The sequence below is a fragment of the Colobus angolensis genome, unplaced genomic scaffold (assembly GCF_000951035.1).
Source record: "Colobus angolensis palliatus isolate OR3802 unplaced genomic scaffold, Cang.pa_1.0 Scaffold163, whole genome shotgun sequence".
NCBI classification, from domain to species: Eukaryota; Metazoa; Chordata; class Mammalia; order Primates; family Cercopithecidae; genus Colobus; species Colobus angolensis.
The window spans coordinates 2,672,809-2,698,349 of record NW_012114744.1 but is presented as its reverse complement, the minus strand read 5'-3'; the positions used below and the strand labels follow the sequence as shown (position 1 = coordinate 2,698,349).

At 41.5% G+C, this 25,541-nt stretch overlaps 1 protein-coding gene across 1 annotated transcript in view; it reads left to right on the top strand.

The window, feature by feature from the left end:
• The first annotated feature begins 4,396 nt into the window (after window positions 1-4,396).
• Window positions 4,397-25,541, top strand: part of WNT2 (wingless-type MMTV integration site family member 2) — a 46,761-nt gene continuing 25,616 nt past the window's right edge. The window contains exons 1-3 of the mRNA XM_011937376.1: window positions 4,397-4,780; window positions 6,880-7,106; window positions 12,325-12,602. Of these exons, the coding sequence (XP_011792766.1) occupies window positions 4,698-4,780; window positions 6,880-7,106; window positions 12,325-12,602 (588 nt within the window). The 5' untranslated portion in view covers window positions 4,397-4,697. The remainder of the gene's footprint in view (window positions 4,781-6,879; window positions 7,107-12,324; window positions 12,603-25,541) is intronic.

The window sequence follows — 25,541 nt, the reverse complement described above, 5'->3', positions numbered from 1 at the left end:
TTGTCTTCTGACTTCCATTGTTGCTGATTAAAAGCCAGGTGTAATTCATACTCTTGTTCTCCTATATTTAATATATCTTTTTCCTTTGGCTGCTTTAGAGATTTTTCATCTATGGCCTTAAATAGTTTGGTGTGTGCCAGTGTGATATGCTGAGTATTTATTCTTTTGGGGATTTTCCACCTTTCTTAGATTGGTAAATGTATGCTTCCCATCATCTGGGCCAAATTTGGGGCATTATTTCCAAAATATTTTTTTGCCCCATTTTCTTTCTGCTTTCTTTCTGGAATTCCAATTCAGAAAGCACAAATTTTGCAAATTAGATAATTGTACTAATGGGGTTTAGAATTTTCATTTCTTTCTTTTGGCTTCCATTTTTCTACTGTGATTCTCTATTTGTTCATTTTCCGCTTGTTCATTCATTTTCCTTTAAATACCTGAACATATTTATCATAGTTACTTTAAAATTTCTTTCCTGCCAATTCCTCCTATATCTGGGCCATGTCAGGATCAGTTTCTATTGACTGCTTTCTCTTCAGTATAGGTGACTTCTGTGTGTTTTTCACTTGTCTATATTTGTTTGTTGGGTTTGCTGGTTGGTTTGTTTAGAAACAGAGTCTTGCTATATTTCCCTGGGCTGGTTTTGAACTTCTGGGCTCAAGTGATCCTCCCTTGTCAGCTTCCCAAGTGGCTGGGACTATAGACATGCACCATCGTGTCCAGCCTATTAAATTTTTTATTGTTAATTATCCATTGTAGGGAGTCTGTATTATGTTGTTTTCTTTTAATGGGTGTTGTTTCATTCTTACAATTTCCCTGGTCCTGTCTGATTTCATATTATTCTTTGTTACAGTTTGTGCTATGGAGAAACAAGATTTTGAATTTTGCTCTAAGACATGCTTTTTCGCCTGATTATTGCTTTTAAGGCAAGGCCTTTCTAACATCTCAATTGAATCCCTGAAGTGCTCAATGAGGTCTCTCTGCCCTGCTGTGATGGAACTCCAATGTCTCTCAACAATGCACTACATGTAGCAGGTAATCTCTGTTAGGCCTTGCAGAGTTTTGTCATGTCTAATTCAGCTTAGCTGTTGGCCAAGGACTGGTGGTGAATCTCCATGTAGACTTGTGGGGGAGTCTCTTTTCCATAACTACCTATCTTCAGAAATTTCAGCTGCTTCAACAACCCAAAACTCCAGTCTCTCCCCCGTTAACTGAAACTTCTGCCTTCCCTGTGTTCTACCTTCCTACATTCTAGAAAAACGTTTTTCTCTTCAGCAGAAAAACCTGGACAATCACACGATAGTTGTGGAGCAAACCCAATATGTTTCCCTTCTCTCAAGGATCACAGCCCTGTGGGGCCTACTGTCCAATACCTGAGAAGGAGAGCTACTCAGGTACTTGTTACTCTGTCATGGCTGGAAGCAAAAGACTTTGGTACACGTTAATTTAAAGACACACTGAGATTTAAATGATTGATACTATCACTTATCCTTTGGTTAGTGAGTGGCTATCTTAGGAGTTATTGCCTGAGGAAGAAGCCAGTTCAGACTGCAAGACAAATGACTATTTGGTTGAGAAGTAACTCTCCATTTTTAAAGGGTGGAGATGGCTCAGTAGTAAATGAGTTCTCTTACACTGCCCTGGGAGATTAGACAAACAATGGATCTAACTAAGAAAATAGACTGACTCATTTGGCTACAGTGCTATACTGAAGTTATAAGCAAACTAACATTAAGCTCCAGAAACAGAATTGAGTTCTGTGTACTGTAAATGAATTTTACAGTCAATTCTGAGATTTCTCATTGAAGAAATCAAAAATCAGATGTTTAAATTAATAAATCTAAAGACACCCTGACCCTTTCTTTCCTTACCTCATCATCTGCTATAGCTAGGCTGAAGTCATATACAATTTACTTCATTATTTATTAACTCTTCTTTAGGATGGTAGTTTTGATTGTAAAAGAAGTAAGGTTTGCTGTAACCTTCTTTCCTCCTGACTTTCTTGAGCATTTCCTAACTATGTCTACTAGTGAACACCTTATCTTCAAAGTGAAGGGGTCCATTGAGAGAATAACTACAGACAAGGAGTGAGTAAAGGCCTTCTTGGCACGACAAGAAGTTATGCTGGAGCTAAGTAATGGTTCATAAGTGAAAGGGGTGGAGAATGGGAGGGAAATGGAATCACAGATCTGGAAGAGACAAGTCATTGAGTCCAGACGGCCTCTAGACAGGTCAGGAAGGGGTGTTTGGGTGGACCCTTTTCTCACATCTGGATTTAGCTTCACTCGAACATTTTCAGCCTTTTGCCTTTCACCAAAACCAATTTCTTCTCTGCGAGACATGTGGCACCCCTCCTCCTCCTGCCCCAGGATGAGGTCCTCTGGCGTGGATTTAATTAGTTTTTGGGGATGGTCCATTCCTTTTCCAGGAGGTCTGTTTCAGGTTTAGGTCATTCCATTGGCCTCACCATCAACTGAAGGGCAGGTCTCCTGGCCACTCACTAATTCCCTGGGCAGAGAGGAAGGGCCTGTAAGCTGATGGTCACATTCCATGTACTTCTAACACCCCTTAGCTGCGAGGACACGATGTGCTGAGATGGGTGGAACTTGAGTCGGAGTTTTTAGGTGGTTTCAAATCGTATTCTCCATGAGAGAATCATACAACTGCCTACCTTTCCCAACATACACATCCACACTCCTACTTTATTCACGGTAGAAGTGAAATTTTGGATTTTGGCAATGTTTATGGTTCCTCGGAGCCAACCACCTTTTCTTTCCCAAGTGTCTGGATTTACTTCAAGAAACTGCGGGACAAAGAAGGGTGGAGGTAAGCTTTAGTTTATTCCCCTGCTTCATGGGGGAAGGAGGTTTGTGAGCAGAAGCATGGAGGTGCATGAGAGACGTGTTGCTCTCCGATGCCTATCATACCCTCTCCACGGCCGGCGTGCACACACGGCGAGCAGAAACTCTCCCCCGCCCCGCCGCCTGCCGCCGCATGCACCCTCCCTGCACCTCCCGCCCGACCGACGCAGACCAAGCAGAACTTCCCTGGGTCGCGGCCCAGCGATACGGAGCGGCCCTGGCGAGGAGCCCTCCTCTTCCCGAGTCGTGGGTGGCGCGGTGCTTGTTTCCCTCCCCTCCCTTTCCGGACCCAAACGGGGATGTATCTGGGTCAGCCTGGGAGGGGCCGGACCTGCCAGGGACCAGCGTGGGGGAAGGGGGTGGCGATGACAGCATCTTTCAGGTTTTTGGCGTCTCTGAGCTTCGCCTCGTCCAACCTCTCACCGCGCTAGCGGCCGGCGAGGGCTGACGCTCTGGCCAGCCCAGGCCCGAGGGTGGGCGGGAGAGAGGGAGAGCCCGTCCTTCCGATCTGGGCGGCACCCCCTCCCCCACGCCCTGCGAACAATTCGCCTCCCACACATACACACAGGCGCACACTCTATTCCCCAGAGCACGCTCCTCGGGCGGGCAGTGAGTCCCTCCACCCCAGGAAAGGAGCAATGGAACAGTTCACGGCCGCCACGAGTTCCTGGTCTTCCTTCCTTTCCGGTGATAAACGGCGCTGCTACAAGCCAGCTACTGCTCAAAATGCTCCACCCGCGGGCCCGAGCCCCTCTCTCTTGGCTGGGCGGGGGCCCAGGTCCAGGACCGAGGGTCCCTTAACCTCCACAAGGCGCACAGGCTGAGCGCCCGGGCGGCGGGAGATGCAAGGGCGCACACCCCCGGCGAATGCCTGGCTGCCTCGGTTCCTCTCTAGGTGATCTTTTGCGCTCCGCAGCTCCGGAGAGGAGCTGGATGTGCGTAAAAACTGCATCTTTCCTGGGTACTTTGGCAGACACTGCTAGGTTAGGTCCCGAGGGTCATGTACCCTCCAAGTTCCCCTCCCTATGGGCTCTGTATATAAGCCCAGCACCAAGGAATCAAAGCCAACAGGTCATTTCGCTGAGGCCTGGCCCCTCCCTAATCTTGCCCTGCATAGACGCGGCAGCTCCAAATTTACAAGTGCTAGCCCTTCATCCCAGGGTCAGGGAGAGAAGCGAAGCAATGAGTTGAGAATCATCTCTGGATTCTTGTATCCCATGCATAGTAATCTCCTTATCCCCCGGCCCCCTTCCTCGTTGCTCCACATTGCACGCTCAGGGACTTGTTTGCCAGCGGATGGCCTCGGCAATCCGAAACGCGCGCTCCTAGAGCCCACGGATGCTCTTTGACCCGGAGCTTCCCTAAAGGTGCCTGTATTCGCGTGTGCTCGTAACCATGCAGCGGTGTTCCCCCTTCCCGGCCTCACCTCATCCCCAGACATCTCTTGCCATCATTTCATGCACCCTTGTCTAAAACTCCGCGCTTCTCCCCACCCCCGCCAGGCGCAGCACCCCCTCCCTCGGCTGCGCCCGGAGGGGAGCAGAGCGGACAGGGGCGCGCGGGAGGCGCGCAGAGCTTTGGGGCTGCAGGCGCTCGCCGCGCCTGGGGAATTGGGCTGTGGGCGAGGCGGCCCGGGCTGGCCTTTATCGCTCGCCGGGCCCATCGTTTGAAACTTTATCAGCGAGCCTCGCCACTCGTCGCAGACGCGAGCGGGGGGCGGGGGCGCGGCGAGGCGCCGGCGGCCGTGACGAGGCGCTCCCGGAGCTGAGCGCTTCTGCTCTGGGCACGCATGGCGCCCGCACACGGAGTCTGACCTGATGCAGACGCAAGGGGGTTAATATGAACGCCCCTCTCGGTGGAATCTGGCTCTGGCTCCCTCTGCTCTTGACCTGGCTCACCCCCGAGGTCAACTCTTCATGGTGGTAAGTACACGCCCGCGACCGCGGGGGGATTTTGGAGATCGGAGTGGGGACCTCATTGGCCATACAGACCCTTCCTGACTGTTTCCCCGCGGCCGCAGCAGTCTCGGATTCTGGCCCGAACCCTGGCTACTGCCCTCTTATCGCCCCATGGTGAGCCCCTTCTCTTTTCCCGGAAGATCATTTCAGCTTTGACAACTCCATAAAACCACATTCCCCACCAAATGAGAGTTCCGATGTTTGGCTTATTTGGATCCAGCTGAGCGACAGCAAAATCAGCCAATTTCTTATCCTGTTGAGAGACGTGCTAGCCCGGTCTTCAGCTCTAGTACAGACGTGTGTGTGTGTGTGTGTGTGTGTGTGTGTATAAATTCACCTTGAAAACTACAATCGCCTCCTCCGCCCCAACCCCTCCCAAAACTGCCTCAAGGTAAATCGACGGGCCAATTCAGGCAGTCAGGAGTTGTAGAACCCAAAGCGTGTGATTTTGTATTATTTCCCGTCCTTCCACATTCCAGGTTCACCCCAGTGGGGCGGAAGAACATTTTGCTGCCTCCAGGTAGAGACTATGGCTTTAATGCAAAGCTACAACCCAGGGGGTCTGTCTCTAAGATGTTACCCTGTTCACAACCGTCCCCGCAAAGAGTAACTTTGCTGCTTTCCTTTGTACTTTGGTCTGCAATTTATTTATTTTTGCATAGTGATGGAATGTTGAACCATAACAGGTCGCTAAAAGTTCCAAAGGCAAATTCCCTCCCCATCTATAAACTGTTCTTCATCTGCCGACTTTCTGGTCTTGGAAAGAGATAGAGTTGATAGCCCTGTAATTTCCTTGCACCTAAAAGTTTCAGAACAGATATTAAAATATTGATTCAGAGAGACCCGTTATTGTGGGCTAATTTTTAAAGAATCTGGTAAGGAGTCTCAGCTCAATTACAGACTAGAGCAGGGAAATTTGTAGGAAGACACTGGAGCTCTTCAAAGGAGCAAGGCAATGCGCTGATGGGAAGAGGGGTTCAATTCCTTCCTAAGCCGGCTTTGAACAGGGAGGCGTTTAGCCTTGACATTGCTGACACAGGATCAAAGATTGATTTATCAGACTGACCATTTTTCAATAAAATGACTATTTCTGTTTCCATGGGTGTATAAACATTATTTATTGCTCAGGCTTTTTGTCACATTGTCTCTCAGCTGTCACTTAAATATATTTTTTGGAAGTCACAGCTGTAACGATTTTATGATCATATAAAATAATGAAAATACAAGAAAAAGACATTCTCCTTGTTTGATCGCTTCAAAAGACACCTATGGCAGCTTGGGTTATATAAAAGGTACCTTTCTAAACATTTCACGACTAATAGAGAACATCTGGGTAGAGATGATGATGTAATTTTTTGTTAAAGTTTCTTTTCAAAAAGTACTTTATGGAGCTATAACACTGTTTGATTCTTCCAAACATTTAGTGTCCTTAATAACAATAGAAAGAATTTTTTCCAAAGGATCTTTATAAAAGCCAAAAAGAGCTACAAAATGGAAATATTTAAAAGGCCCTTCAGTAAGGAAAGAACAGCCTGTCTGTGAGGAGAGTGTAACATCAGATACCAGCAGGTGTTGATTAGACAGATACAGACAGTTCTTAAGACATTCTGTCAAATAAATGGGAACGAAGAGCTTCTAAGGTCAGCTTCCCCCAAAGCCAAGTCCAGACACATTGTGTCACTGAGATCTGAACCTTCTTGAGAAAAGTCTTCCACACATTCTCCCTAAGACACATTGCTTCTTACCCATCATTCATTTCCCCAGATGCCGACCTCACCTCTGTCCCCCCGCCCAGAGCATCATCTAGTGGACCTAGCTTTATGTCCAACAGAAGTCATCACAGCATTTTGGGGATGACTTCTGCAAGATCACTCACTATGCTTGCCTGCCTTGGCTGTTTCTCCACTACATTGAAAAGTAAAAACCCTTGCTTTCTAATATCATCAGAAGGATAAGGAATTCATATTTGAAAAATGCTTTGAACTCCTTAGTCTCCCAGGAACACCGAGTCAGGCCTCTCTGTTCACGTTGCCCTCACCTCTGTGTTGGTTTTTCCCTTATAGGTACATGAGAGCTACAGGTGGCTCCTCCAGGGTGATGTGCGATAATGTGCCAGGCCTGGTGAGCAGCCAGCGGCAGCTGTGTCACCGACATCCAGATGTGATGCGTGCCATTAGCCAGGGCGTGGCCGAGTGGACAGCGGAATGCCAGCACCAGTTCCGCCAGCACCGCTGGAATTGCAACACTCTGGACAGGGATCACAGCCTCTTTGGCAGGGTCCTACTCCGAAGTAAGTCCCCTGCCTTCACCCAGCCCTATGGCTCTCTACTCATGCACAGCTCCCTCACCCTGTCTTCAGAGACCCTGCTTATCTTCTATTGCATTTTCTTCCATCAGAAGTTTGTTCTGTTGGGCGTCATTGTCCCTATTTTATAGGTGAGGACTAGAGAAATCAAGGAACATGTCTAGAGGCTTACAAGAGGTGAATTAAAAGGAAGAAGTAGAACCCCAGGTTGTTGTCTTTTCACTCTTTGCTCTGTCCATCACTTCAATACAGCACATCCTCCAGGTTCAGATTTTGTCTCTAAAAGACGAGAGACAAGGAGCCACAAGTCTCTTTTGAATTTTTCCTTGTCTTTCTGGGGCTTCCTCCAGAAGAATTTGAGCAGATCATCAGGATAGAATCTTCAAATCTTTTCTCAGCAAAAGATGATCAGCATTGCAAAAACACCACGTACGTGTTATTAAGAAGCAGAGACAAATCTCTACTCACCACTTTTCACCTTCCATTCAGCTACTCAGCCTTGAGTCACTCTGTGACTAAATTCAACATTTTTCCTCCCAACAGACTGTAAATTCTATAAGAGCAGAAACTAACCTATATTCCCTGCACCTTGCTCGGTGCCTTGTGTATTGCGGGCCCTGTCCATTCATTATGATGAATGAGTGGGTAAACTTGTAGTGGGTACTTATTATTTTCCAGTTACATTTTAAGCAATAAGGATAGCTATGGGGGATAGAGGTGGGAAACATGAATACATAGAGGTTTTTTTCTTCCTTAACAGGAACCTTAAACATGTTCTAATTACATAGTAAACTTCTTAAAAGTTCTGAATATGGAAAGTAGCTCACTAGCTAATGCACAAAGAAAATTAATTGAAAATCATATTTTATTTTCAAATAATGCCCATCTGCTAACCTGGCATTATTAGCATTCTCCAAGAACTACCACAGCCCATTTGCTATTAGAAAATCTGACTGATAACACAGCAGTTTATGTGCAAACCCCCAAAATAGGAAACTTTATACTTGTTTTTTGCCTACCCCCCCAATTCCTAAGAAAATCATCCGGACTGTGCACTTGGTAATGCTTAACAGAGGGTGTTTCTATCATGTAATCATCGCAGCCCTAGGGTTTTATGAGGCCAAATGCATAACTGAATGTCTCTAAAATCCCCCAAGGGTGTAGTACTCTCATTCTTAGAGTATCCCTAAAGTTAATTTACTGCAATATTCTGCAATTTTATTCTCTAGTTTAAGAACTATATTCTTCTGCATTCCTTTTGGAGTTTCGATATGACATCGCGAATTTTTGAAAGGTTAATAATAAATTTCAGCTTCATGGAATTTTAAGACTTCACCTAGATTATCTCGCAGTGAATCAATTAAAGAAACTGGACCTTGTTAAAGAGAGTTTGCAAATATCTAGCACGAGTAATCTTTGGCTATATTATGCATGGCTCTCAGTGTTTAAAACATATCAGGATTTTTTTTCAAAGTGCTTACAACAATTTTGCAAAGATTTCAAATTAGATATGCATCTCATTTATAATATGATCATCTCTGGATCTAATAAGGTGTCTACATATTTGAATAAAACCTTTAGATCACATATCAAAGGAAACAATATTGACCAGTGATCCTAAAGAAAATATATCCATCAAAGCTGGGGATTCTTTCATAAAATACTGTAACTTAATCTTAATGCTATTAGTTTCTTCAGAGCTGTAGAATTGCTGAGAGGAAGGAGGTTAGAACTAGAGGCAACAGCCAGTTCACTCCTGTAATCCCAGCACTTTGGGAGACCGAGGTAGGCAGATCACTTGAGGCCAGGAGTTCGAGATCAGCCTGACCAACATGGTAAAACCCCATGGGTGTGGTGGTACATGCCCTTAATCCCAGCTACTTGGGAGGCTGAGGCATGAAAATCACTTGAACCTGGGAGGAGGAGATTGCAGTGAGACAATATCTTGCTGCTGCATTCCAGCCTGGGTGACAGGACTGAAGGAAGCAGAACTAGTTTAACTTAGTCTAGGCCTCAGGTAAATAAGAGATTCTAACTCATACTTCCGTCAGATTTGTTTTCAGATGAAGCAGGATACTTTGCCAAAGTACTCAGAACTTAAACCACTCATGCTACACAATTTCTTTCCATTCTTCACAGAAGGCCATGTTCCCTCTCAAACATTTATGCAAACTATTGTGACTGTCAGTGATGATTTTGTGTTGGTTATGGGAGGGCTGAATTTGGCCTAAAGCAGCTCATCTTGGAAATAATCAAGAAATTCCAATGAAGCTATCCAAAGATTTCTACAATTAGTTGCTTAGAGAGAAAGTTACATCTTAGAGTTGTGGACATCTAAATATGCTCATAGATGAACAGGAAAGGCAGCGGGCAAGACCATTTATAAGAAGAACATAAAATTACCAAAATGTCCCATGGTCATAGAGAAATGGAGAAAATTTGCCTGTTTGGCTTTAAAGAGTCAGAGTAAGACAGAACAATTTTTAGAAACATTTGTAATTTACTCATTCAACAGATAGTTACCAGTCACAGGCAGAGAAACAAGGACAGAACTAGCAAATCTAAAAATATTCCTGCAAGAATGCACCTCCAAAATTCCAGAATTAACCTTAGAAAACACAAAGGTAATTAGGTCTCATCCTTATAAATATTTTTTCATAAAGCAAATACTTTAAAGAGAGTCAAACAACCCATAACCTTCAAGAAACCCTAGCTTCTAGAGTTTTGCCTTCCTAGGTAATAATCTCTCTACCCCAAATAAAAACTGTGCCTATGTACTTTGTAGACATTGCTTGATTTATCTCCATACAAAAATTAGAGAAACTTCAATAGCAACACATTAGGAAATATAGTTGTCACCACTTAGATTTGGATTTTGTTTCATTTTGTGATAGCTTTAAAAAGAATCTTTCTAAGAAGAGGCCCAAGATCAAAAATTTGTTTTGTTACAAAGCCAGCTCTTGAAATGTGCTACTACTTCACACATACCATTTTAGTGATTCATCTAAACACCTAACGGAAAACATCTTAGGGCTATATCTACACGGTACCAAACCATCTGGAGGTAAAATGAAAAACCAGTCAATGTGCTACATGTTTAATTTAAATAAAGGAACATCTAGCTATTTAGTAATGTGTTTGAAGAATAAATGACAAATATTTAGAAAAGTCATATTTTTGCTTTAGAAATTATTTCTGAAATGAAGCAGATTGTGATTTGTTTTCTTTCAGTCAACAAGTTAATGTAATTGTTTCCAAGTTATACCAGGATGAATTCTGCACCTAGACAATTTATTTCTCTTGTTGCTTTCGAAATACTGTCTGGTTACCTGATATACTATCATCCCCATCTTCCATGCCTTGCCCGTAACAGACCACCTCATAAAATGTCTCTTCTTTCTCCTTAAAAAATAAGACTAGTGCCACATACTTAAGCTTTTGGGAATTTCCTCCTCTATGTGATCTCTCTAAACGTGGGCACTGGCTTCTAAATCCCAAATGAAGCTTTAGAAGATAAATGGGGTAACTATGGAAAAGGTATTTTCCTAAACTATAAAATGGATATAATAAAAGTTTTATTTATCTGAAAGCCACAACCTGAGATTAAGTCACATTAGCATGTATTAGTCACTTTCTTTTACAAAACATCTCAATTCCACTTAGAATATCTGTGATCTCTATAGTATAATCTGGGACTCTTTAAAATAGCTCTCATAACCATCATATTTCCCTCTGGAGAGGACTACCTGCTACCTATGGCAAATAGTCATATAATTGATTTTACCTAGCTACAGGACATGATTAATTCCTTTTTTGATGGTTCGAGGTTTGGGGGGTAAATATTTTCTGAAGGCTGAGGTAAGTGCCATTTAATATGGTGTAGATATGTTTTCCTGATTTTTAATAATGAGACTAGCAGAGCAGATATTGCAAGGGATGTATAATAAATTTTAACACTGAATGACAAACGGAAACAAGCAGGGCTTCAATGCGAAAAGGTGGTTTGCTCTCCCAGCTGTGTGGTTCAAAAAGTCACACTCCTCTTGACATATTGAATCACCGAATGGTTCTCTGTTTTCTGCCTTGCATTGGCATTAGGTTGTCCAGCTTCTATTTTGATTGTTAATATATTTGCTGCAGCAACCATTAATAAAAGGGCATGCTAATAACAATGAAATACAGCTCCACTTGAAAAATGAGGTGCACACGGACCCTAAAGAGCCTTATATCTGTCACTATACCACAACACCGTGTTATGAGTTACTACAGATTATTAAAATAATTTAATGTAGTTATTGCACTGAAATATGTACCTTTCAGCCTGTAAGTGAAAGTAGCCTGTGCTCTAATAAAGAACAATTCTAAGAAAGCACCCCAAAGGGTTCTTGCCCAAGTCTAATTATAGGCGGTAAATTTGTTTCCTTCCAGAAAAACCAAAGAAAAACTTTTCACTGTCTTTTACCCAATACCAGTGATTAGTGCAGGTGTTCCAGAAGAAAGTAAATTCACCTTAATAGTTAGACATATAGTATGTAACTCAAGGATATTGCATATTGCCTTCAGCAATCCCTCAATTACTTATGAAAGTCAATGCCAAGCCAAAGCTCTCCCGTGTTAATGCAAGGGGCTGGTTACTGCCAGAATTCTCTTCCCACCTTAGTCCCTAGATTTCTTTGAATTCAGTATTTCATTCTCAATAATTTAAATGCATACGAGTATCTTCAGTAAGTCCTGGAGGTTTGGAAGGATTTTTTGAGGAAAGCTATGGTGCCATGAGTTCCCAACTATACTGTGGAATGATAGAATTGTAGCATTCAGACTGTAAAGTAAAGAAAAAGGCCTAGAGATGCTATGCTCCTCTCTTCTAGGACATCTAGAGCTCTCTGTTGAAACAGGGCAAGCCTGTGTTTGAGACTAATGTGAAGCCAGGAGCTGGGCAAGGCCATCTTTTTCTTTGATACTCCTTATTTAAGAAGAGCTGCCATATAGATATCTAAATTGACAAAAACCTACATGAGATGGAGATGATTCATATTAAAGAAAGAGCCCGGGCTCTGGAAAAGAACCCTTCAAGAATATCAGTACCTTGTTCTCTAGTGGCAAAGGTTGTCTGAAACAGAGCAAGTATTAAACAATTATCATATGAAAGTTATTCAGAAATAGTGCTACCGGACCACTTTTAAGAAAAGCATTTTTGTTTCAGGTAGTCGGGAATCTGCCTTTGTTTATGCCATCTCCTCAGCTGGAGTTGTATTTGCCATCACCAGGGCCTGTAGCCAAGGAGAAGTAAAATCCTGTTCCTGTGATCCAAAGAAGATGGGAAGCGCCAAGGACAGCAAGGGCATTTTTGATTGGGGTGGCTGCAGTGATAACATTGACTATGGGATCAAATTTGCCCGCGCATTCGTGGATGCCAAGGAAAGGAAAGGAAAGGATGCCAGAGCCCTGATGAATCTTCATAACAACAGAGCTGGCAGGAAGGTATGGAAATGCAACGGTGTTCATTTTGTAGGCTGCATGGCTTTATAAACCACTTAGGCAGAGCTTATCTTAAACTTTCCTAGAATTGATAAAATGCTGTGTACTCACAACTTCCTACAATCCACTAGCCATTAGCTGTTTATTCTGAAGAATACCAACAACTAGGTTGAAATATTCCCACCCACACTCCACCTTCCTTCCTACAGCTAGTTGAAGGAGTCCACCCATTGCGTTTGGCATTGTGTTGATTCGAGTCTTTTATGGTCCCTCTGGACACTAATCATTTAAGCAGAAGATACAATCTGTGGGTTAGGATAGTGCTTCATCCTACATAGCAACAGCACATTGAATGCTTATATCTAAGGGATGTAAAGACCCAGAGCATCTTTTCTTACATGTATCATGAAAACAACTCACCAAGCATGATTCGTTGGCTTCTTCTAGATTTAGGGATGCCCTTTTTTGGAACCTGACCCAAGTCTCACTCATAAAAGCCCCACCTTATTGTTTCTGGTGCTGGATAAGTAAGTGGACCAGGGGAAGACATGATCCCCAAAGGGTATTCTGTCCCCTTCTCCTCTAGACCTGATTAACTTCCTGGGCTCCAGTCAGTGTTCCCCCTCTAACCACCATTTATTAAATGAGGAAACTGAGGCCCTCAAGGTACTCAAGGTCACAAGGAAGTTAGTAGAAAGGACTAGAAAGTCAGGTTTCAACACCTAGTCCAGGGGTGCTTTACCCTAGGATTAAATCATTTCAATGCCAATGTTCCGACCCATTGATGACCCATGTCTTTTAGGATGGTGGTATGACCAGAATAACTAGAGAATTTAATGCTGTACTTGATACTTTTGTGTGGAAAGCATTAACTGGCTGGGTGAGTTTGTTCAGAACTATTCTAGAATAATCTAATTGCCAATAGGAAGAGATAACCATAATTTGTCTTTTATCACCACAACATAAAAATGTGTTTGATATTAATATATAAAGAAAAATCAGCATAAAATTGAATGGTCCCTGGAGGGGCTTTAATAGGAAAAATAATAGAAAAGAGTGGATGAAAACCCCTTTACTAGGCTCCTGGAGAGAACAAATCTCATTTAAAGGAAGTTGGAAGGAAAGAACTCTTGCTTAGCACATGGTATAACATGAGTGTGACCTGAATTGTTTACAAATAGTACCTTTCTTGAACTTTAAAAATCAACATTCCTAATTTTCATGAATTTATGAACTTACAGTCACTACTGCCAAGAAAATAGACTATGGTTTTGCAATCCTACAACTATTGGTAATTACCGTTTGTGCAATGATTTGGATAAAAAAATTTACACTGACCTTTGTCTTAACATTGATAGTGCATGTATAAGTTATAAAGTGTGGTGTCTTTGATAGGAGTGTGCTGCTTAATTGTTCAAACAGGGTATATGGTTAGATTTCTCTATTTGGAAAGATAAAAGCATATGGTCAGATGTTGTATCCAAAAGAACATTGACTTATCAAAATAAATGTTAATTTCACTAAATAGGTCATTAGATATTGAATGTTTCAACTCTTCAAGACAATAGATCATACCTATTGTATTTTAGGCCCTGAATAAACACAACTTTTAATGTAAATCACATGATTCTTCACCATGTAGAGGTGAACAGCTGTCAGGCCTCAGATATTCTCCTGCCTGCTCTGCAAAACTTAGGAGGCTACTTTTGATTGGAATAAAAGTGCACACGCTGACTTTTTAAAATGTGGCTTTAATTAATGGTGGGTGGGCAGACTTTTTCAAGGAGATGCATGATGTCAGTGAATATGAACTTTAATGAGAGTAAATGTATTGAGATAAACATGCGTCTCTAATTCTCTTCTTGTGGTCATTAGACCCCCAGTCTCTACTCCCCCTTCGTACTAGCAGAAGGTCTGTGGAATCAAAATGAGAACAGGCTGGGCTTGTGTTTGAAGGCAGGCCTCCTGAGCTAAGCCTCCAACCGGCTTGGCTCTAAGGCTCTAGAAAGCCCTCACCTCCCACGGCTGATGGTAACGTCGGTCCACTTTGTTTCTTCTTCTGTGTGCTTTTCAGTATTTTCCAAATTGGCCAATATGAACATCTACTTTTTAAACTGGGAGAGGTAGGGGAGAGCAATATATTTTATTTTTATAAAACCATCTATTCTCAGATTGTTCTGTTTAGCTAATGTGAAAAGTCAGAATTCATCACTGCCATTCACCACGGGCCTTAATTTTTCCCCAATATTTGAACAATTTATTTATTATAGCAGTTGGTTAGAGCACCCTCATGTGTCTCTGTACTGTAATATCATTTTAGATCCTCTGTGCTGTATCATTTATTTTAATCACAGTTTCAGTAGAATTTATAATGACTTTTTTCTTCCATGTTTACTTGAATGCTCATCCTTGATTGAGTCTAGTTTTCCACCTCCAATTAGGACTATGAATAAGTACCAAAAAGTCTTGAACAAGCCTGTCTTGTTCAAAACAAATATTTTATCAAGAAGGAAATTCTATAGCATCCTTCAGCAGCTCTGTTTAGGTCTAAAGAAGCCATGCTATAAAAACTTCCAAATTATATTTTGAGATAGCTTTAGGTAAATTATATGTAAAAGGTCAACATCTGCCATTTATTTCCTTTAATGAGCTTGCAAACAAGCACTTTTTAAATTTGTCCACTCTTCCAGCCTGGGCAACATGGTGAAACCCTGTCTCTACAGAAAAATACAAAAAATTAGCCAGGTGTGGTAGTGCTACCACCACAGCTATTCAGCTACTATTCCCAGCTACTCAAGAGGCTGAGATGGGAGGATCACGTGAGCCAAGGAGGTTGAGGCTGTGGTGAGTCTTGATCGCACCACAGCATTCCAGCCTGGGTGACAGCACGAGACCCTGTCTCAAAAAAACAAAACAAACAAACAAAAAAGTTAGTTCACTGTTTCTTCTAAGATGAAATAATGAAATAATCACAACTTCTTTAAATATTCCTAAGGGAATCTGTATCAAAATAACTCATGTTTCCAATCTTACTGCCCTTCCATCACTCTGAAAGTTTCTATAAGAGTAAGAATTTCCATAAGAATAAGAGGAATTCCATGAAAATGCTTTCCCTAAAAGGTGCCTCTAACTGAAAAATAGGAAAGAACATGGGACTTCAAATCAGATGTACCTTGGTTTTAATCTTACAATATCAGTGACTGCTCACTGAATCTGCTTTTCCTCTTGTATGAAAGGGCATTTTGTGGTGCTACAGGAAGACAAGTGTAAGGCAGATAGCATAGAACCTGGCATGTAATAGATGCTTAATAAAAGTTCTTTTCCCTTCTGTGAAGTTATTATTTGTAAGTCAGGTAACAGAGCTAGGCAGAAGTCCATCCACCTGGAATTATTATTTAGGATTCAATCTGATTGCTCCATCTATCTATAGAGTCATCTTCTATTCAGTTAACATACTTATAAAACCAGACATATAGTATTTTTCAATTTACAAAATACTGTCAAATGTTTTATAATTTGATCTTTCCAAAACTCCTGTAGGAATAAAAACGAGCATTCATATTTCTACTTTTCAGATGAGAAATTGGGCCTGAGAGGGATAGAGAGACTAAACCAGGGTCATAGAATCACGGAGTACTAGATCCTGGGAGTTCACATCCGTCCCTCTTCTCCCATGTGCCCTTATCTACATTTCCATATTGCCTTTGTTGAATATTTCTGAGAAAACAAACAATATTTCTATATGTACGGGGGAAAATCCAGTAAACTACCCTTGGAAGGTAGTTTACTGATGATTTTTTTCCTTTGTGTGTGTCTTCACACATTTTCTAAAATGAATGTGTATCGGTTTTTAACAGCAAGGAAGAGTTGTTTTAAGTGCTGAAAACCTAACAGCCAGTCATTATGAGCACACCCAAACCAACTTACCCTTTTTGGAGGATTCACAAAATTTCAACAAACGGCACTGCAACATTCAGAGCTCTGTTCTTGTATTTTGGGACTAACTTTGGTTCGACAGATATTTTATTAAGGAATTACTTTGGGAAAGGCATCAGTTTTGGTACTAAATCAGTGTGGAAAAGAATAAAACAAAGCAGCCCCTGACCATAACAAACTAAATTTTAGTCAAGGAGACAAGTGTAATACAATTGCAAGGCAAGCAATGCTATGTGGTATAATAACATAATCAGCCACATGGCCAGTTAGCTGAGGAGATAATGGTTGTATCAAAAAAAGAACTGGGTGTTTGAGCTGGAGATAAAAGATTTCCCATGGTTGAGATAGGGAAAGCACTTTCCAGGATGAAGGGACTTCAAGACAAAGACAGATATTGGAGCAGGAAGTGTATCATAAAGTTGAGGAATACAAGAACTCTAGGGTGGAGTTCAAGACTGAGAGTTAATGGGAACTGAGGCTGAAAATTTGAGTCCCCGCCAGATCTGGAGTCCTTTATTTATTTATTTATTTATTTATTTTTTGAGACAGGGTCTCACTTTGTTACCCAGGCTGCAGTGCGTGCAGTGGCACAATCTCGGCTCACTGCAGCCTGGACCTCCTGGGCTCACGCGATCCTCCCACCTCACTCTCAGTATTTGGGACTACAGGCACATGCCACCATGCCTGACTAATTTTGGGTGTCTTTTGCTTATTTGTTTGTTTTTCGGTAGAGATGAGGTTTTGCCATGTTGCCCAGGCTGGTGTCGAACTCCTGGGCTCAAGGGATCTGCCCAAGTTGTCCTCTCAAAGTGCTAGGATTACAGGCCTTGAGCCACGGCACCCGGCCTGGAGAGTCTCAAATACTGTGCGGAGACATTTGGATGCCACCGGAAAGACAAGAGGAAGGCATTGAACAGTGGGAGAGAAAGTTAAATACTTAAGTTTAATTTTCATGCATTTGTTAATTTCTCTAGAGTCCACTTCGATAGAGTGATAGCTATCAAAGTTCAAACCTTCTGTAATATGTTTGAATTCATGACTTAAAAAATTAACTGGGCAAGGTGGCATGCACCTGTAATCCCAGCTACTGGGGAGACTGAGGTGGGAGGATCACTTAAGCTCAGGCGTTTGAGACCAGCTTGGGCAACATAGTGAGATCCCACATCAAAAAAACAGATTTACTAGGAAAATTGTGAGAAATTTGTATCTCTTTGAATTTTATTTTTAGCCTTAAATATATGATATAGTAAGCTTCTGGGTGTTTATTAATATTAAAAAATTAGCATATGGCAACTGTGTCGATATTTACATTTTCAACACGGTAGTTAATGTCATGATTGGCTACTCTACTCATTGGGAGCTCTTAGTTTAGGAGTTCTTGACTGAGGCATTATGGAGGATAAGGCCCTGGAATCAGAAAACTGGCTCTAATACTTGAGCAAAATCTTGCACAAGTTACCAAACCGGGGTTGCCATATAAAATAAAATACATACGCATATACACCAGGTGGTAAGCAAGCCTCAGGAGTAGGTACCATTATTATACCCAGTTTGCATATGAAGAGACTGAGGTTTAGCAGGGTGGCCAGAATCAGCAAATAAATTGAATGTATTTGCTCACTGAAATCATCTAAAATTCAAACTTGACTTGGCATCCTGTATTTTCTATGGAGAAGCACAGAGGGTGAGGGGGTCCAAAATTTCTAGTTCCACTCACCATCCAAACAAGCACCACCCAAGGTGAGTGCTGCGGAGCACTAGGGTCTGCCCCTGAGCATGAGCATGGCCTACTGGGCATTGGGACAGACCAGATACTTCTAAGTTCCACCTTCAGAAAGTGCCTCCAAAGTAAACAGAAATGGATATTGTACTACATGTAAGTAAAACCTTACAAGGAAGCAAATCCAAATTCTAATAAAGACTTTAAAAAAGACTTTTTTTTTTTTTTTTTGAGACCTGTCACCCAGGCTGGAGTGTGCAGTGGTGCAATCATGACTCACTGCACAAGGCTCAAGTGATCCTCCCACCTCAGCCTCCCAAGCAGCTCAGACCACAGGCATATGTCACTGTGCTCAACTAATTTCTCTTTTTCTTTTCTTTTTTTTTTTTTATGTTTTGTAAAGACAGGGTCTTACTATGCTGCCCAGGGTGGTCTGAAACTCCTGGGCCCAAGTGATTCTCCTGCCGGGGCCTCCCACAGTGCTAGGATTACAGGCATGAGCCACTGTGTTTGGCTGAGACTTTAAAAAATTGATCCCTTGATGCCATTTAAAATAAATAATAATAAATGAGTAATGGGTGTGACCTAAGAGAACTGGGGCATGATGACAAAGAAATCCCACTCTTAGACAGTAGGGAATATCAATAGGAAAGAAAATGCCAAAGCCATACTGAACTGCAGAGCCATGTTGCTTTAACCTCCTATTTTCATCCTGACCCTCCCTTCAACAATCTTGAGCATCTTTATGGGGTATAAATTTCACCTAGTAGGTATTTGTTTACCTACTGGTCTCCTTAGTTCATAAAATGAAAAGCATTTTTAAAAGTTAGATCAGTTCTGCCAGCCTCACCTCTGTCTTATTGGACCCCAAAATAATATGTGCTTGATATTAGAGATCTTTATTTATCATATGAATCAAAAACTAACCAGAAGTCAAGTCCCAAGACAGGGAATAACTCTTAACAAAATTGTTACAGCTCCATGTAAAGTTCTATTATTAGTGGAAAATGTTTTTTAAACTTGCCTCATTAGTCAATAAGAATTATTATATATATGGTTAGTCAATGGTAATGTTCTTGAATTCCACAAATGTAAATTCCACACCTTATATTTTCTAGCTAAGCCCACCCACAGTCACTGCTTTTAAAGAATGACAGTGCCCAAGAATCACAATGTCTTATTAAGTTAATAAATGTTTGCATAAGCAAATCAACTGCACAGTTTTTTAATAAATATATTTTTTCTTAGTTCCAGAGTGTGTATGTTTAAAAGGTATGAGTTGGCCCAATTTTCAGTAACTTCTATCTTAGAGATGTGGACCTGTCAAAAGGATTTAATTGTTAATAAATGTACTTGGCTTCAAGCCAGCATCTGAAAATTAAATGATATGTTTTTAATGAGAGTTTCCCTCAGGAAAACTGATATAGATCCAGAAATATATTACTGACTTTGTAGAATATGCCCAACTAAAAAGTGAAGTACTAACACTTCTTCAAATGCTCAAGTTTAACTAAATAATTTAGTGAAGACACAGTTTATGGAGACCTAAAATAAATTCTAACTCGGATTTCTAAGACAAGTTGTTAAGTTGGCAAATATTTCACACAGCATAAAATGGACTGCCTTCTTTCTGATAGGAAGAAAATCAGTATGCCATGACATAGGGTTCATAAACTTTGCAAAATGCAGGTACCTACAAGAAAAAAATTCTCATGTTCTGCAAAGAAGTTTTACGAAGACACTGTAAGGGCTGCCTGGACTCAGTCTTCAGAACTGACTTAAGAACCAAAACTTCCTTAGGAGAAGTTTGTCTTTATAACTGGCAATATAATTCCTTTTAGACTATAATTAGATATGCAAACACTAAGTGTAAAAGCTTATAGAACTCACCGAATCCAAGGAACATGAGCCCCAGAGACTGGCAAACCCTAATATGAAAAACACCAGCAGAGTGATGTCGACTTTGGTGTCAGACAGACTTGGCTTATATCCTGCTTGCCTGGGTTATCTCACTTACTGCCTGTAAGATCTAGGGCAAGCTCCTCTACTCCTGGGTGTTTCAACATCCTTATCTATAAAATGGGATAATAATAGTATATATCTTATGTGGTAGTGTGGACTAAATAAAATAGTGAATATAAAGTGCTTGGCATGGTTTGATATATGGTAAGAACTTAATGAATGTGATGCCTCAGTATTATACTCCGACACAAAGTTAGAGCAGAGAAATGTAAAATAGAATTGTTCTAGCCTATGCCAATGCATGTATTTTCTTCTTCCATAGCCTTTTTTTTTTTTTTAACAGACTTCCGCATCTGGTATAGAATGCTAATATCTAGAAGTTTGTTTAAAAGAAAAAAAGAACTTTAAAAAATAGAAGTTTCTTAAATTTTAAAATTAGAAAATAGCCTCTGCAGGTCAAAGGCTTAAAATGCTCAAAATAAATAAAAAATGAAGGGCCACATGAAAAATCTGCTAAGATTTTAGCACTGAAGCAGTTATGAACCTATTGAAGAGTTTTTGTTGAGAATAGTTATATATTAAGCTAAAAATGGTTTCTATGAAGCTAAACACCAAAAGAGTCCTGCTGTCCTTAGAAGTCATCAAAAAACTACTTTTTTAGTGTAGCCATGTCACATGAACAAGTATTTATTGACAGGATGCCACGGAATAAAACTTAGATGGGATTAAGGTACCTAGGGAGGAATGGGAACTGATTAAAAATTGTGCTGGTCAGTTGGTGATATGGGGGCTGGGAGAATTGAGAACAGGAGCATATGAGAATGCTGAAAATGGAATCTTGACAGCGACCTGCATTAAGAATCAAAGAAGAAGGAAGTAGAACAAGAGACTTTTCAGGAAAGATTCAAGAGACAAAATAGAAACCAGGATGTGACTGTGTCATGGGCTATGGCCTTGAGGTTCTGAAGGAAGCTTTCAGTATCCCACATTAGCAAGAGGCAGCAAGTCATTGTAATTGATTCTTATTCTAGTTCTTTCTCTTCCTATTGTAAAAACAGTGCTTGCACATAGTATCAAAAGCAACAGCTTGAGCAGTGCAGAAATGTATATCGTAAAATGGGACCGTTTTCTCCCCTCACAGTCCTTGTCTCCTTCTAGAACATTTCAAAATGCAAACTGACTCAAGGATGTGAACGGGACATGTAATGTTTCCCCTCTTCCTCCCAAACTTCATTAAAATTATAGTAATGGAAAAAATGGTTTAAATTGACAATAAGAAGAATAGTAAAAGAAATGAAAGAGCTGAATGAATTTCTGGAAAGTAGAAAATTGTAGCTCATAAAGAAGGATGGAGAAGCCACAGTCTAGAAGAATAAAAGCAAATGGGGCAACTGCCAACATGGGAGGGAAGAAGCCCTGAGAATGCCCCAGATATAAATAAGCCCTGGAGAGAAACATAGGCCTGAAAGTTGGGAATAACGGAAAATTCCATCGATGGAATAGGGAACCCCAACCCCTCCCTTCTCCCCATGAGCAGGCATTTAACATCCCAGGCTTTCTGGAGTTAGAGTCCTCAGCATAAGAGCCAGTGTCCTGGGTGCAGTGGCACCTGCATGTAGTCCCAACTGTTTGGGAGGCTGAGGTAGAAGGATCACTTGAGCCCTGGAGTTCAAGGCTGTAGTGCCCTATTATGGTGCCTATGAATAGTCACTGCACTTCAGCCTGGGCAACACAGCAAGAGCTCATCTCAAAAAAATAGTCACTGTCCTGCCAACTCACCAGAAAGCAACATTTTTTTGGTCCACAAGCCCCACCTCTACAACCAGAGTTCCTGAATGCCTTTTTACTACTTCATTCTTAAATATGAAGAGACTGTCCAAGGATTATCATATATTAGATTCAATATAGCAGCGTGAAAGAAAAAGACAAAAAAATTGCAGGAAAATTACTCCAGAAGAAAAAGCAGTTAATTCAAGGATAAGAGAACTTTTTTATAGCCTAATCAGTCTCCTCACAGAGATACATAATATTGACACCCACAAATAAGAATGGAAGCCTTGAAAAGGTAGCGATCAGAGAAGAAAGAATTTGGAAGAGAAAGCCAAATAAACCTCCCGGAAAGTACATCAAAAAGCCCAAAAGATAAATGTTTATTAAGGAGGTCCATAAATGCCCCCCGCTCTTTTCCACTTGAGTTTGAAACCAACTGAAAAATGGACAAATGGATGGACTAAAAGTGTAAGTTTCATGACTGAAGAAAATTGCCCTAGAGGAAGCGGGCTGGAAGCACAGTGCTCCGGAGCAGCCCAACCCTGAGCCAGGAAGACTCATCTGCCACAGGCTGGCCCTCAGGGCCCCTGCAGCAAGGGAGGCACATGCTAGATAGTAAGAGCTGATCACAACTCATTTCCACAGGCTACCAGATCCCCAAAGAGAAAGAACCCAGGCACACAAGCCCTGCTCCTTCCTCTAAACTTACCAGTTGGACGAATCACTTCTCTTCCTCTGGGAAGAAATGAGTAAGGGGCTAGAAAGAGCCAGGAGTGTTACTCTGATGGAATTTCTTCCTCAAGAAATCAGGAAGAAAGTACTGAAAACAGATGAGAGAAAACATAAGTGACATAGAGGACCAATTCCAAAATTTGGCAACCAGCTAATTAGAATGCCATTTAAAAAAAAAAAAAAATGGCCAGGCACAGTGGTTCATGCCTGTAATCCCAGCACTTTGGGAGTCCACGGCGGGTAGATCACCAGAGGTCAGGAGTTCAAGACCAGCTTCGACAACATGGTGAAACTCCGTCTCTACTAAAAATACAAAAATTAGCTGGGCATGGTGGTGGACGACTGTAATCTCAGCTACTTGGGAGGCTGAGGCAGGAGAATCGCTTGAATCCGGGAGGTGGAGTTGCGGTGAGCAGAGATCTCACCATCGCACTCTAGCCTGGCCAACAAGAATGAAACTGTGTCTCAAAAAGAAAACAAAAAACGTGGCGGAGAGGATTCAAAGGGTCTGCTGAGTGCTGAACAAGATTAATGAGAAATAATATTGTGATATTTCAGAACCCAAGAGTAAGGGAATGATTCTGGGAGCTTTCATAGGGGAAAAGTACAAAGTAAAATGAAAATAAGAACAAATCCGTTTTCAAAGATTCCCCCACTTCCCATATCAGACTTCCCGTCTGCAACATTAGAAGCCAAAAGCCTGCAGAGATATACTTTCAAAGTTTTAAATCCAGAATTCTATACCCAGCCAAGCTATTAATCAAGTGTGAAGACTGACTGAAGACATGTCAGACATGCAAGAATTCAGAAAATGCATCCACCTTAAAGGAGTTATTCAACACTGTACTGCAACAAAAAGGAGGAATACATCAAAAGAGAAAACATGGCATCTAGGAGACAGCATGTCCAGGCTAGCAGGGCATGAAGTTAGGTCTGAGCTGTGGAGCCAGTCCTGGTTGGCACTAAAGGACGGAAGACTGTGGCTGCCCCCAGGAAATGAGAAGTGACGGCAGGTGGAACAATTGTGAGGGTGGAAAACGTGAGGTGATAGCCAATGCACTTGGTAGCGAACAGAACGAGAAAACACCCAACTTCACTTTAAGAACATCCTTCATTGATAGAAGGTTTGTGATATTGGATCAGAGACAATGAACTGCAATCCTGGCACAGTTCTTGGCTGTGCAGTTAATATTGTGTAGCTGTTTATTGTTTTAAAATTTTAGAATCAAAATTTACTTAATTGTAGTTACAGAACAGAGGTCCTCGACTTTAGTCACTCATTCCTTTATCATCCAAATAAAATGTCTCCAGTCCCTCCATCAGTGACTGTGCATGGGAAACTGGCCCCCAACCCCAACCAAGCTCCTTGCCCAGTGCCTCTGAAAACCCCAGGAGGAGCATCCCGCCACTATAGCCTGCTGCTCTGGTGTGGCCCACTAATCCATTGATCCATTGGTACTTGGGTTGGACACTGGCCACCACCCATCTTTCATTCCCTCCAAAGCAGCACTAGCAGAGATTGTCACTGGTGGCACATTTTCCTGGAGATTGCGATGTTTTGGAGGCATAGGGTAGGAAACAATTTCTAACTGAATAATGATTTCCCCATTATTAGAAATGTAATGTCGGCTTCCGCCGCAGGAATTCTTCACCTCTGTAACCTTCCATAGGCCCCAGACTCCCGCCACAGTGCAGAGGTTTCTCACCTTCTCCTCTGCATCCCTGGGTCTGGATGATTCTGAATCCTGACTGCATATTAAAATCAATCACCTGAGGAACCACAAGTACCTTCAAGGCCCAGGCCTCACGACCACCCTAGGCTCTGATTTATGCCATCTCGGGAGAGGCTGGAAATGATCCCCAGGTGATTTTAATATGTAGCCAGGAGTGACACCCACTGGCCTGCCCTCTCCAGTTGCCAGGGAGAAAGTCTCAAATTCCTGTTATTTTACTGTGTGGAGTAGCTTCACCCTTTTTGTTTCCCCCCTCTTTCAAGACCATGAAATCCCTCAAACTGTAGCCAGATTGTAAAAGAACATCTTTTCCTCTTTTTCTGCCAGCTATACACACATATGCAGGCCTTTAAAAAGTGGATCATACCACATATATTGTTCTGCATTTTGCTCTTATCACTTGACTTTCTTGCCTGCCTGTAAGACTGACCTACTTCATTGTTCAGAGACCACATAATATTCCATTATTAAGCCTATACCATAATTTGCTTAGCCATTTTCCTACTGATGTCATTTGGGTTTTTCCTCATATTTTGCTGTTACGAATTATGCAATAGCTGCGTGAAGATCCATGTGGGCGTGTATCCTTCCAAACTTGTGCAGATGTTTCCAGGGTGGAGTCACAAGGTCAAGGATACGTACATTTAACATTTTTGTAGGTATTGCAAAAACACTCTTCGTTTAAATGATGGATCGCTGTACTCCCCCACCAATGGTTTGTTAAAGCATCTCTTCCCCTGGACTCTTACTAACACCAAACATTATCAGTCTTTTTACTATTTTACTATTTTTTTGTTCTTAAAATTTTTTTAAAAATTGAATTTTTACTATTTTTGCTAGGCAAAAAAGTGTATTATTTCAGTTTGCATTTCTCCAATTACTAATGAAGTCAAACACCTTTTTGTCCTTTTGTTAGTACTTTGTATTTTTTCTGTGAATTGTCTAATAAATTTTTAATGATTAGTTTGGAAGATGCAATGTAATCCCCCATTATTTCTCTCTCTACCTCTTCTTCCTCCTCTGCCCCATTATAAAAGGTATGTAATATTTTATGTCAATTCTTGATTATTCGAAAGAACGGAGGGGGCC